General features: G+C 37.5%; 1 protein-coding gene across 1 annotated transcript in view; it reads right to left on the reverse strand.

Annotated features, from left to right (window-relative positions):
- LOC126343008 (Hermansky-Pudlak syndrome 1 protein homolog) overlaps positions 1 to 10,140 on the reverse strand; it is a 232,838-nt gene extending 222,698 nt beyond the window's left edge. Inside the window, exons 1-3 of the mRNA XM_050001904.1 lie at positions 9,874 to 10,140; positions 9,546 to 9,686; positions 1,291 to 1,403 (exon numbers count right to left, since the gene is read on the reverse strand). Of these exons, the coding sequence (XP_049857861.1) occupies positions 1,291 to 1,403; positions 9,546 to 9,686; positions 9,874 to 9,993 (374 nt within the window). The 5' untranslated portion in view covers positions 9,994 to 10,140. The remainder of the gene's footprint in view (positions 1 to 1,290; positions 1,404 to 9,545; positions 9,687 to 9,873) is intronic.
- Between the last annotated feature and the right edge of the window lie 5,462 nt (positions 10,141 to 15,602).

The raw sequence follows: 15,602 nt of genomic DNA on the forward strand, positions 1-15,602 counted from the left end.
ATTTTGTAAACTGCACTAAAATACATAATTCAGCTTGAAGGGCACATTGGTTTGTCTAGATTCACAGTAGGTCCCACCAGATATTAAGCTTTTCTGTGTGGTTTTCGGGATGTATATTTTCTTTGAGTACCACTACTGTACTATTTCATGTTTGGTTTTTTTTATGGCAAAATGACATACATGCCAGAAGATGTAAACATGCACTTGAAATTCAGTGAAGCATTGGAACTAGCCACTATTGTGGAACGAAACACTTCGTTTCAAATAAATTGACTGCCTCAGAGGAAAAGATTAATAAAAGCCTAATTTCTTTGGCAAACTGACACAAATAACTTCACTGTCCTGCAAGGTGACTGCCAAAAAACGTGGAAATAAAATCAGAAAGCTGAAACTAGTAACATATTTTTGCCTTCCGTAATTATGTGAATGTATTTTAAGTCACCTGATAGCTCCCAACCACAGAAATCCATTTTGTTTTCATTTGATATGGGAGCCGTAACTAAAGAGAAAACATTGAAATCACTAAACATAAACACGAATCACATTGAGACTACCCCTCTCCCCACTACAACTCAGACAACCCCGCACATGTGCAAATCTGGCAATTAGGGTGCACCAAAAAAATTTTTCTCATTAGCCTCTGGCTGCTACTGCCCATACACGACTCAACTGCGCATGTGCACGAGCCCACTGGCAACTGCTCAAGCGAACCTAATGTCAACAGTTCTGATGTCACGCTCATAGAAACCAGTTTATCATTACAAAGTGTTGCATAGTCTTCATCTTAAGGCCTTTGACACATTTTGCTCTTCGCAGACACTTTTTTGCAGTCATAAAGTATACAAAATTGTGATCTACAGATGCCATCAGGACAGCATTAAGACATTTAACTGAATACTGGTCATTTAACAAAGAGAAGAAATAATACAAGAAGATACAGCAGTTGTAGTAGTGTATTAGGGTATATAAGATATGAAAAAGCAGCAGTGATGCTGTGCAACACAAAATTTAATGTCTGATAATGATAGGAGAACACAGGCCGTTGATTCAGAACTTACAATTTTGCAAATGCAATTCATTATAGCAGAAAGGTGTCATGTTAGCTAAACAGCAAAGCCCATAATCAGTGTTTGTTTGACCAATATGTAACTGTGTAATTTAATGCTGCTTTCTTACCATAACAAGATGAAGCATTTAGTCTTTCCCTGTCATCATGTAGAAGGAGACCTTAACAAATTTATAGAAAACACTCTTCCAAAGTACTACAAAACCCCTCTGCAGTGTACTTACATTGAGACATCTGGTCCACAGAGGTGTTTTACCACAGTAATGCAAATTCCCAGCATTCTTTTTAGCCATGTAACATTCTTCAGACCAATGTGTACGAACAAATATCCCATGTACTGAAAATTGCATACATCACAATGAGCTATAATAATATCACATTAAGCGTAAAAAAAGAAAAGTTACCATAAGAGTGCTCTCTCTCTCACATCCAACCACCCAACTGCGCTCACGCACACGACACACAAACATGTGCGTGCACACACAGACACAGGCGCATGCACACGCACTCACACTCACACTGTTGTTCACTAGGATATTGGCATTAGCAATCGATAGTAATTCCCTGAAACCAACCTCTACCATCAACACAAATATTAACAATATCATTTAAGAATTGTGATTTTGAGCTTTACAGTAGCTTCTCAATAATGACAGAGTTCAATTGCTTTATGTTGTTCTCTTTTCCACCCGTCTGCTTTGACCTATGACATAATCAATAGGGCGGTAATGGCTATTCTAAGCATCTCCAATATGATGGCTATGATGTCACAACATACACACATCAGCAAACATGAAAATACATATAAATAAAACAATAACATATCCCCCCAAAAATATAATCAAACTAATGGGACAACTATGGGAAATTGGAGTTTTAGGGTGGGGACAAGATAAATAGAACAGTAAAAAACACACCACGATCCCAAAACACACAAACTGTAAAAAATTACAACACTCCACTACACCAACAAAATCTACAGGAATTCGACACTTCCCCTGATCTTTATAGATCAACCACAGCCGACGATACAAAAACACCTACAGCTAAAACTGCAAAAACTGGAATCGGACATTTCCCTTGACCTATATAGGTCAACCACAGCTGATGGCACCAAAACCTACCTACAATTAAAACTACGAAAATTTGAATTGATCATTTCCCTTGATGTATATAGGTCAGCCACAACTATTGATACCAAAAAGCCAACACCTACAATATTTCATCGCCGTATCCATACCTAACAATAGAAGCCATGGAAATACGGAAGCGTCCGATCCCGCCCGTCTGCTTTGACCCATTACACAAATATGGCGGAAACAAGTATAAACCATGATTCCAATATGGCGCATATAAAGTCATTACATACACATTATGAGGACGAAAATACATTGAAAAATAAACACACACACGTTCCACAAAGAGCCTAATGACACTAACGGGACAAACGCGGGAAATAGGGGGTTTTTGGGTGGGGAAAAACTAAATATAAACAAATTTAGACACTCACCCCCATACAAAACCACGCAAAACGACATCACAAAACTCCCCAAATACCACTAAACAGAGTATCATCTGGAATCTTACACTTCCCTTGACCTATATAGCTCAACAGCAGCTCCAGATCCCATAAATTAGGACCTAACATTTCCCTTGACCTATATAGCTCAAAAACATCTGATACTAATACCAACATTCACAGCCACACATTGGGATCGAACAGTTCCCTTGACCTGTTATCTCCACATACAGCCGTCCATGGTCCGAGACACCGGAACTTTAAGTAAGTCTCATTTCTTCACAACATACTGAACACTTCATGACTTCATCCAAAAATCCAAATAGTTGAAGAAATTTTATTAGTGACAACGCACTGTCCCTCATCATAGCCGACAACCGAAAACTGTTGACCCTGTCAGTCATTACCATACCTACCAAAGACATAAAAAGAAAGCAATTTACCAAAATTCACACACACAACGCCACACTCGCAAACTAAACCAAAAACATCACCTAACACACCACCAGAGAGCACCACCGATCGCATCAAAGCAACACCTACAAATACGCCACTCTCACAAACTAAATTCCATGCCGTCCTGATGTCACACACCACAACAGCCTTACGTCACGAGCCAAAGCCGACAGGTGGGATCGGACACTTCGGTCGACCCGAAGCCACAATAAATTAAACGTCTTACCACACCACAAACAGCAAACCAATAACACATAACGAAAACACCAAACATGTAAAAAAAAATAAAAAAAAATCATAATCCACTGAAGACACTTCCAAACCTTACGTCCTGAACTACAAACACTGCCAACAGCTTCACACATCCAACACCAAGGCTCAAACGAGCCTAACACAACACATTACACTCAGTACATACACACACACTACCAGAGGGCACCATCAAATATAACAATATGACATCTATAAACACAACCAACTTATAAACACTGCACCGTAATAATGTAACTCACCACAACACCCTTACATCAAGGGTCAAAGCAGATGGGTAGTATCAGACGTTCCATTGACCCCTAAAGAGTACATCTGTATAGATAAGTGTGGTGTTCTGTCAGCCATGCCTGACAGACCACCACGTCTATCTGTACAAATGTATGCTACAGGTCTGCTGCTTTCAAACAACAAAGTGAAAGCAGACTGACAAAATAATATTGCTACAAAACTCCAAAAAGTCCTTTTGCATGTCAGGAGAATGTTCTGCCCCCAGTGGGGACTGAATACGGGAGCCTTCGTACAACAACCACATGTTCTACCAGCTCACCCATGGGAAATTTAGTAACACAATTACTCAATGGTACACTTTTCCTGTGCTCTGTAGTTCTGGTGTTACTTTTAATTACCATCTATACGCATTCTATTAGACTACACTACATAGTATGAACTAATTACCAATCTGAGTGTCTGACATCTGGAGGTTTGGGTGTTAGATGCAAAAATGAATAGCCTAACTCACTTTATTCATTGGCAAAGTATAAATTAAAAATGCCACTTACACACAGCATCATCATTCAACACTACATGGAAACAGTAAATAAAAACCAAGCGTATTCCTTGAAAACTGTTCCTAAAATATATGTGGTTGATTAGCCAGTCAAAACTGTAAACAAGTGAGAGCGGACAGCAGTGCCAATAAGTGTTCTTAATCTATATGTTGTATTGCAAATTTAAATGTCTCTTCTGTGTAAAGAATTACATGAGACAGCTTGGGTGCACAAATGTGGTGACATTTCTTTATTCTGTAATTAAAGAAAACTTCAAAGAAATAAAAGGGCAGATGCAAACAATAATGACAGACATTAATAATTTTTTACCTATATATTGGTTTGCGTATATAAACAAAAAAACCTGCAAAGAACAGCCACAGAAACAAATTCAAATATAAAGCAGGCAACTGTATTTTGAAACTTTCCCACCTTGCATTAAACACTGTTTTCCTTGTCATCTCCATCCACAAATGAAATGAGATCACCTGAAGGTGAGAAATAACATATTTTCCGAATGCTTACTGTCAAGTTTGCACACTGTGTAATTGTGTAATGATGGGCCATCCATTTTACAGGAGCCAAACAGCATTAGATTAGATTAGATTAATACTTGTTCCATAGATCATGAATACGACACTTCGTAATGATGTGGAACGTGTCAGGTTAATGAAAGATGTCTGTACAAGATATTACATTACACAAAATATTGCATGACACTAATGCTTAAGTTAGTTTTTTTCCCTCCCTTAATTTATATCTAAAAATTCAGCCAATGAGTAGAAGGAGTTGTCATCTAGAAATTCTTTTAATTTATTTTTAAATGTTGGTTGACTATCTGTCAGGCTTTTGATGCTGTTTGGTAGGTGACCAAAGACTTCTGTGGCAGCATAATTTACCCCCTTCTGTTCCAAAGTCAGATTTAACCCTGCATAGTGAAGATCATCCTTTCTCCTGGTGTTATAGCTATGCACACTGCTATTACTTTTGAACAGGGCTGGATATTAACAACAAATTTCATAAGTGAATATATATACTGTGAGGTTACTGTGAGGATCCCTAGATCCTTAAATAGATGTCTGCAAGATGACCGTGAGTGGGCTCCAGCAATTATTCTGATTACACGTTTTTGAGCAATGAATACTTTTCTACTCAACGATGAATTACCCCAGAATATAATACCATACGAAAGCAGTGAATGAAAGTAGGCATAGTAAGCTAATTTACTGAGATTCTTATCACCAAAATTTGCAATAACCCTAATAGCATACGTAGCCGAACTCAGACGTTTCAGCAGACCATTAATGTGTTGCTGCCAGTTTAACCTCTCATCAATGGACACACCTAAAAATTTTGAAAATTCTACCTTAGCTACAGACTTCTGTTCAAAGTCTATATTTATTACTGGAGTTGTGCCATTTACTGTACAGAACTGTATATACTGTGTTTTATCAAAATTTAAAGAGAGTCCGTTTGCCGAGAACCACTTAATAATTTTGTGAAAAACATCATTTACAATTACATCACTTAGTTCTTGGTTTTTGGATGTTATTACTATACTTGTATCATCAGGAAAAAGAACTAACTTTGCATCTTCATCAATATGGAATGGTAAGTCATTAATGTATATCAAGAACAGTAAAGGACCCAAGACCGAACCCTGTGGGACCCCATGCTTGATTAGCCCCCCGTTTGAGGAATCAGCTGTTGTATTAACATTACATGAACCACTTATTTCAACTTTCTGCATTCTTCCAGTTAAGTATGAATTAAACCATTTGTGCACTACCCCCCTCAAACCAAAATGATTTAGCTTATCTAAAAGAATTCCATGATTTACACAGTCAAAGGCCTTTGAGAGATCACAAAAAATACCAATGGGTGATGTCCGGTTATTCAGAGCATTTAATATTTGATCAGTGAAAGTGTATAAAGCATTTTCTGTTGAAAAGCCTTTCTGAAAACCAAACTGACATTTTGTTAGTACTTTATTTTTACATATATGGGAGGCTACTCTTGAATACATTACTTTCTCAAAAATTTTTGATAGAGCTGTCAGAAGAGAGATTGGGTGATAGTTGTTGACATCCGACGTATCCCCCTTTTTATGCAATGGTTTTACAATGGCATATTTCAGTCTATCGGGGAAAACACCCTGCTCCAAAGAGGTATTACATACGTGGCTGAGAATTCTACTTATCTGTGGGGAACAAGCTTTAAGTATCTTGCTGGAAATGCCATCAATTCTGTAAGAGCTTTTACTTTTCAGTGAGTTTATTATTTTACTGATTTCAGAGGGAGAGGTTCGTGGAAATACAGTTGTTTCAAACTGCACAGGTATGGCCTCTTCCATTAGAAGTCTTGCCTCTTCTAGTGAAGATCTAGATCCTACTTTCTCCACAACATTTAAAAAATGATTATTGAAAATATTTCCAATTTCATATTGTTTGTTAGTACACTTGTCATTCAGTTTCATGGCACTAAAGTCTTCCTGTGCTCTTGGTTGCCCTGTTTCCCTTTCAATAATATTCCAAATTGCTTTAATTTTATTATCAGAGTTACTGATCTCAGACATGATACACATGCTTCTGGACTTTTTAACAACTTTTCTTAGTACCGCACAATAGTTTTTTATAATATTGAACAATTTCGGGGTCAGTACTCCCTCTTGCTGTTAGATACAGTTCTCTTTTACGGTTGCAAGATATTCTTATTCCTTTAGTTAGCCAAGGTTTTTTATATGTCTTCTTGGAATTATGTTTCACTGTTTTCTTGGGAAAACAATTTTCAAATACCCTTAAAAATGTATCGTGAAATAAGTTATATTTCAAGTTTGCATCGGGTTCCATATACACTTCATCCCAGTCTAGCTCCTTTAGTCTTTCCCTAAAGTTTGCAGTATTTATATTGTTAATTGAACGCACTGCTTTGAAATTCTGATTTGATATACTGCATGGAGCTATGCCATGTACTGTAACTAGCTGTGCACCATCATCTGAAAGACGATTCTCAACAGGATAAGCATTTATGTCCTTAAACTTATCTTGGTCTATAAAAAAGTTATCTATCAATGTCCTACTGTTCTTTGTTATCCGAGTAGGAAAATCAATGACGGAGCTCAAATTGAAAGAACTGAGTAATACTACAAGGTCATTCTTCCTATCACACTCTTTCAGGGAATCAACATTGAAATCCCCACAAATGATAATTTGCTTCCCCCTGTCTGACAGATAGCACAACAAAGCATCCAAGTTTTCTAGAAATAGCTGGAAATTCCCTGAGAGGGACCTATACACTGTTACAATTATGAAAGTGCCATCATTTAGTTTTAGTTCAGTGGCACATGCCTCCATATGTTGCTCTACACAAAAATTTTTAGTTTCTAAATGTTTTGTGCTGTGGAAGCTTTTGACATATATGGCAACTCCTCCTCTCATCATATTATCTCTACTCACATGTGCAGCTAATTTGTACCCATTGATGCTAACCTTTTGCATATCAGTGACAACGTGATGCTCAGACAATCATAGTACATCTATTACATTCTCAGTTTCTATATCTTCTAAACAAAGCAGAAGCTCATCAATTTTATTCTTCAATCCCCCAATATTTTGGTGAAATATACTAACATTTTTCATTTTACTTTTGTGAGTATCTTGAACTTTTTTAACATCTTTAGTAGTTGCCTGGTTGAGTTTCCCACTGGACACTGATCTTACACTAAAAAAAGAGTTACCACCATGAGATGTAGTTCCTCCTCCCTTTAAATTTCCTGCTATCAGCCCACCAGTTTACCCTTCCCTTTCTTGTTGAGGTGTAGGCCATGTCTAGTATAGTCCCACCTACAGAGTGAATCAACAGGAACCACACCAATGTGTGACCCCGCATCAGATCCAAGTAGACGTTCCAACTCCAAATTAACTCTCCTGACAGAAGAGCTCAAATGAGGCCGGTCATGGCGCTCCAGAACCGACACAAACCCAACACTGGTATGACTCGATGCCGATGCAATATTTGCCAGGTCACACTCAATGCTTTTCCACTGGACCTTGAAAGTAAATGTGATTCAGCACGAGACATGGAGTTAATCTCAACATCTTTAAATTCATGCGCTGTATGGAAAATATGTCTTATGTACCAGTTTTCATCTTACTTGAAAGCCACGTTCATACCATGGATATGAAGCTATTGTTTTCTAAAACAGAGGGCTGCCACATAATAGCTTAGTGTGATGCAGATTGGGCCAGAAATTCTAAAGACAGAAAGCTGACAACAGGATATCTGTTTAAGTATCAAGTAGCAGTGATATTCTAGCAGTATAGGAAACCATTGACAGTAGCCTTACCTGAAACTGACAGAAAATATATGGCCTTAACCTCAACATATAAGGAGGCTCTATAGCTTCAAAGGTTGGACAGTCAATTGTCTCCAAACTGCATGGAGATACTATCACACTACTATGTGACAACAAGCCAACAACCGATTATTATAAGATGAATGGCTAAAAGAGTTGAACCAAACATAGAGACATAAGTTTTAAGAGAGAAAATAGAGTCAACTCAAGTCACCGTGGAGCATATACATACCTTCAGATCGAACGATGGCGTAAAGACAAAATCTTACACTTTGTGCCTTGCTTGTTAATCACTGTTTTGCGTTGCTGTGACAAACTATGGATGCTCCGTCGTTCCATTCTAAGTAATAATGTACAAAAGTTCATGCAACAGTTTTTACTTTGTTAATGTGTGAATAATAAACCTGATTCTTGAAATTGGAGACTACCAACAACATCAGCCAATGAAGAAAGGGACAGCTGCCTTGAAACATTACAGTAGTGTTCAAATTACTTGCAGATAATATACAAAAAGTCTCTAAAAATTAGCTTTAGTAAGTCTTGTGGCGTAAATGTGTGGAGTATGTGTAGTCACTTTCGGTTTTTGAATTATTTTGTATTCAATGAATGATGATATACCATGGTTGCCTAAACTAAGCACACAATTTTCTGGGACAAACATGAAGCATCTTAATTCACAGGTAGATCTTTCAATTATGAGACAACCTTAAGCCACCATGTTTCTACGCAAAAGCAAAGTCAACATGTTCATAAGAAGTTGGTAAGCGTCTACAAAAAGAATACGCCAGGGCAAAATTAGGTTCACAAAGGCAGGCATTATCTATGTTTCATCACGATATTTACACCTCCAGTCACGTTTTTATGGTTTTTATAGCGCTGACATTCGAGGAACACAACGCCTACTTTTGGTTCTATGTCGCCGTAACAACAGTGTTATGTGAGTAAACTTATATAGAATTGTCGCTGTCATGTGTTACTCATATTTGTTCTCTATAACACGTGAGGCACGTTGATCATTCATGTTTTCATTTCTTTAAAATCATTTCAACATTCTTGTTACTATACGTCAACATTAGAAAAAGGTGACAACATATAAAATAAATCAATTACCTCATCAAACACCATATTTGTACCGTCCTGACACTGTATAGAAGTATACGAATTTCCAAATTGGCATCCCATAATCCTCTGAGATGCTACTATCGGAGAAAATATCTGAATAATGATATTTGGGCTAATCTCGTCTTCATCCTGTAATGAATAATTTACGCAATTCAATATACGATGCTAAAACACTTCACTTTTTAGATTCAAAAACTGAAAATCAACTACAAGTATATAACAATTCAGTTGAGTACAAGTATTTTTATTTTATATGCAGCAACGGCATGAAGTACTTCATAAATGTTACGATAAATACATAAAATTACTAACTAACCTTTCCTTCCCGAATAAGTCCTTGTTGTGTAGCCAGTTTTTTCAAGTGTTTAAGAAACTTTCTATCATATTTTGTGTACAATATATCACTTAACTGGTCAAAAATGAGTATACACCTCATATTTGACAGTTTCACATAACAAACATAAACACAGGCACATGCGGTCCAAAGTTTTCCACCATGGTAAACACAGATATCACCGGTTACCGACAAACACAGCTAAGATCTTCACCGATCTTTACCATCCAAGAAGCAAGCCACAGAGAGGCTGGGACATCGGAGCGCCGAAGAACCCAATAATGTCACTGCACAAACAGAAAATGGTACTTTCCTTGAGAGTTTGAAAGCCACTGCAGCCTTGTCTTTCTTCATAAGCGGCACACTGGTAACTTTGTCGGGACGGAAATGTCAATAACCGTCCGAACTGCTTATGCATGAGTTCAGGTATAAATGTGAACAACAAACTTTTATTATGACCCATACTGCAGACTTATAAACTGCAGTAAATTAACGTCAAGTGTGTTGTGTCACTATTGGCAAAAAGGTTCTCATCTATGGCCAATTTAAGGAAAGAAAAAAATGTTGGAGCCCCCCACGCACACACTGACATGGTGTTCATCTCAGAAGGTCTACTGTTACCTCCATATTTATTAGTTACTAATCGAGGATTTCACGGGTTGTGGAGCCATGATGTTATACGTGCGCCTAGGTAGGATTACCTGTTAATACGGTCGGATCGAGGAGATAGATAGTGGACGAAAGCAAACGAAGGGCAGCAGTTTCAAGGGTAGAGGGGAAAAAAGTACCAAGGCAAGCACGCAAGGAAAAAAATCTCTGTGATAGTCTGGTCGAGTAGTAAGAGCAGTAGCGGTTTTCTTGCCATCCGTGACAGGTCATGCAAGGGTAGGGTAGTCGTTAGTTTTGGGTATCGTGCAGTGCTCGGTATCGTTGTCTTAGCTTAGGTCGTCATAAAGAGTTTCAGTCCTTTCCAGGAAGGTGCTGGTGGGCTGGGAATCTGCAGTGTCTCCTGGGCCAGCTGCAGCGTCTGTGCCTGTAACATGCGAAGATTGTCATGTGAGTGGTAGATTTGTCATAAATCGATCTCTGTGTAAGGGGTTTGTTTGCGTTTAGTGTACAATAAGGCTTCCTTGTCTGTTTATCGGTTAGTTTACACCTGGCAGTGCCATTTAATTTTGCTGTGCTGCAGGGATTCACCTGTATTTCTCATATTTGTGCTCTGGCGTTATCCATAGGTGATTAATTGTCTCCAAATAGTAGTGTTTTTTTGAGCAGTTGTGTTTCCACCTATGGTTGTGCTGTTAGTTACCCAGGTTAAGGATGAAAGGACTGTTCGAGTGTCTCGTTTTCTTGTACAGCCGTGTGACAAGTTTTTTGAACACCTCCGTGAGAGTCTCAAGGCGGTATTCTCTGTGAAGGTCCGTGGTGTATGCGTATTGTGGAGTGTTGCTTATGATACGTAGCACTTTGTTCTATATGATCTGCAAGCGGCGCAGTCGTGTTGGCGCTGTGTATTCCCAAACTGAAGCTGCATACGTCATCAGCGGTCTAATAAGTGTTGTATACATGTATCTCGATACAATGCTATTCAGTGTACTTTGCTTGTTGAGCATGGGACTGAATCTCGCATTTGTTCGGTTGGTTACGTGTTCAATGTGGTCCCCAAGCGTAAGTTTTTGGCCTAGCCAGAATTCCAACGACCTATATATAACTCTTTGGTCCATTCCCATGGAATGCAGACTCACAAAACCATGAATTGGAAAAAGCAAGAGAGATGGCGCTATATACTTATGCTGCACGTTGTTTTGAAGGCAGAGTGGGCAGGCTCTCCCACCATCTTAAATAGCCCAAAACATTAGCAGACTACTGTGTACGTTTGCTTCTTGTTTCAACTTTTTTATATAAAGAAATACAGTGCTTATATGAATAACTTAGTGTCAGGGAGGCAATTTCTGTTTCTTAATGCATGTTTGCTCTATTAATACGACACATTTGGCCTCGTTAATGTAACTTGTTTTTTTTGTGATACATTTCGAAAAACCAAGAAGAGAAGGAAGAGTTGTGAAAGCATGCTTTCGTAAACGATTTAATTCCATTTTTAGTGTATTTTTATCGATATGAAATGAAGCTGGAACTCCATAACCAATGCTTGTTTGCTTACTGGTTCGTTATATGTTTGGATTTCAACTCATATGCACAACATTTTTTATGTTCACATTTAAAAGATACTTGCCTAGCTCATAAACGTGTGCAATGAGGAAAGAAGCAAGACATGCTATCATATATTGTGCATGTCAACAAAGTGAAACATTATTTCAATGTCAAAGAAACATAACAGTGTAGTAGTATAACTCTATACAGAATAGAGTTTCTGTTTTATTAGACTGTCAGTGAATTAGTTTCATTGTTGTTCACACATCATTTCACTTTGAAATCTTACCTATTATGAGTCATTCACTGTGTGACCAATAATAGCAATTTACAGCATAAAAAACCGATATAATTTTTACACATGTTCCAACATTGTATAATACTATATATGTGATTAAGACAACGTTCTGAAACGCTTAGAGCCCATAAAATATTTTAGATTAAGATGTATTTAAGTATTTTTAGTAATGATTGCCAAATTGAATAACATATAGGTTTAACTTTGCAACAGTAGCCTACGTGTATTTGCTTTTTCCACAGAATGTTCTTGGCAGTAACTGTGTCAGTTTCTTAGAAATATCCAAATATATAGCAATTGGAATGTACTTCTACTTTGATCATCTGCTTCATCTTCCATTTGAGTTTCATTTTGAAGTCTTCAAAGTATGTAAGTCTATACTATGCTTTTTAATATACTAATAATTAATTAGTTGGTTAGCTCTATATTTCATGTAGCATTTGCATTAAAATTGTAATGATGTGGAAAGAGTCTTTTATATGAACATAGTTTTTGTGTAAAGCTTATCATTTATAAGCTTTGTTTGTTTTTTAATTAAAGACAGAAAAATGTTAGTCAGTAAATCTTACCCATCACCATTTACACATTTCAATAATAAACAGTCTTCTGCGAAATAAGAAGAGTTGTCAAAGAGACACTTGTCACTTTAGTTTACTTTGCTGTCTGTCTGGCGTTCTATATCAATGGGTAAGTTATTAAAACTATTGGTTGCAGCATTATGAGGCCCCATTTGTGCTACAGACAACTTTAATGTGGCGTAATGAATGTCAATTCTTTTTCTTCTGGTATTATAATGGAGTACATCATTGCTTCTGTTGAAGAGCAATAGATTATTCACAACTAACTTCATGAGGGAATAACTATATGGAGAAGGATATACATCGCTACTCACATGCTGAGCAGCAGGTAGGCACAATGAAAAGAGTGTTCACATATTTTCGTTCAAAGCCTTCACAAAGGAGGCAAAGAGTGCACACACACATGCATCCACACACAGATTAGATTAGATTAGTACTAGTTCCATAGATCATGAATAAGACACTTCGTAATGATGTGGAACATGTCAGGTTAATAAAAGGTGTCTATACAAGATATTAAATTACACAAAATATTACATGACACTTAATATTTTTAATTTTTTGTGGGGTCTGGGGAAATTACCCACTTATTATATCCAAAAATTCATCTAATGAGTAGAAGGAGTTGCCATTAAGAAATTCTTTTAATTTCCTTTTTAATGCTATATGGCTATCTGTTAGACTTTTGATGCTATTAGGTAAGCGACCAAAGAATTTCGTGGCAGTATAATTTACCCCCTTCTGAGCCAAAGTTAGATTTAACCTAGAGTAGTGAAGATCATACTTTCTCCTAGTGTTGTAGCCATGTACACTGCTATTACTTTTGAATTCGTTCGAATTGTTAATAACAAACTTCATAAGTGAATATATATATAGTGAGGCTACAGTTAAGATCTCGAGCTCTTTAAATAAGTGTCTGCAGAATGATCTAGGATGAGCTCCAGCAATTATTCTGATTACATGCTTTTGTGCAATGAACACTCTTTTACTCACTGATGAGTTACCCCAGAATATGATGCCATAGGACAACGGAGAATGAAAATAAGCATGGTAAGCTAATTTACTCAGATGTGTATCGCCACACATACACCCACACAATCACCCATCAAATTTACACACATGACCACTGTCTCCGGCTGTCCTAACTGGGAGGCAACTGGGCCATGATATGCTGCACCAATGATCAGCATGGTCATGTAATCATTTGTTGTGGGGGGATGAGAGTGTTGTAACAGCGTGGCTCGGATGTCGGACCCTTTGCTGTTTGGTAGGCAATGAAAAAAAAAAAAAAACAGGAAAGAATAAAAGTGAACAGCGCAACCATAATTCATCTATGCAAAAGAAAAAATTGCTAGAATGGCTTCACTTACGCATAAAATGTGATTACTTTAAAATTCGATTAGGAGTGGATCGATTAGTGCACCAGAAAATGATGCGTTTTTAATGAAATAACTACACCTCTGCACAATCAAATCACTAGATGCTATATAGGATAAGACAATCAAAGTCAAAAGATATCCCTAATGGTCGAAACTGAGCACAGGCATGTGAGAGTAACACAGCAGGAAAAGATCATCATGATGACGGAGGTATAAATGTGATGAACATAATGTTTTGAGCTGTATAAGATGGCGAACGTGAACTTCAAGTTTGTGATGTAATGACAATTCCCTTCTTTTTTTATCTCCATGCACAAAACAGCCGTCGAAGTGAAACAAAGAGTGTCTCTTTCGGTTGCCTCGTGAACATATTGACACCTATGAAACACAGAGGGCGACTATTTTGTCTGCTACATCAGCCGCCTAGAGAGAAGTGGAGCTTCGTCCAAATACCTTGCCTGAAAATGAACTCTACATCTGGAGTGCATTCTTCGGTCAGGCTATGAATCTGTTTTTGATAGTAATATATACATTTGAGACTGAGGCTGGTACTGAGGCGCATGTGCATATTTACAGTTCTGGAAATAAGTGCACCAGTTTCACTCTGTCGATTGAGACTATAGTAGTTTTACCATTTAGTACAGCATGAATAGTAGCAGAGGGACTTGAAATGAAATATATATATTGGAAATCTTAACAAAAATTGGCTGCTTAAATAATTAAAAGGAAAATTGTGTATGAATGATGGGTGAACTTTAACTGGCACTAATATGAACAGACCGTCAATATTTAATACATATATTCAGCAATTAACATTCATAAATTTACGTACATCCATTTTTGTTACTGCTATTGTACATGGAGATTGGTATGCCAATACTGGTTCCGGATCGCCCCTCCTCTGCTCACAGGAATTTTTCTTGTTAGCTCCGATCATTCTGATGCAGGATTCTCGATGCGTCGTGGAATAATGAACAGACAATGATTGTGCAAATAAACTTTGCTATCTTGATAACACTTTAATTGGAATACATGTTTTTTAAGAATATTGGCTCGGCGTGGCGGATCTCGTAATACGTCGGCCTGCTATCGCATGTAGTCACAGACAGATGAATCTAAAGGAATTGAAAAATTGAAGAGCATCTCTTTACCTCTTTTGTTTTTATAGCAATGTCATCTATGGGTCTATGGTACAGTGCACTGACGTCTTATGGAGGTGCACAGTGTGTGAGCTTATTTTTCTTTTTATAGATTGGTAACCCTGGCTAGTATGGGCATAGCCTTTATTTTTTGGTCATTGGAGTT

The sequence above is a fragment of the Schistocerca gregaria genome, chromosome 1, assembly GCF_023897955.1.
Source record: "Schistocerca gregaria isolate iqSchGreg1 chromosome 1, iqSchGreg1.2, whole genome shotgun sequence".
Taxonomy (NCBI): Eukaryota; Metazoa; Arthropoda; class Insecta; order Orthoptera; family Acrididae; genus Schistocerca; species Schistocerca gregaria.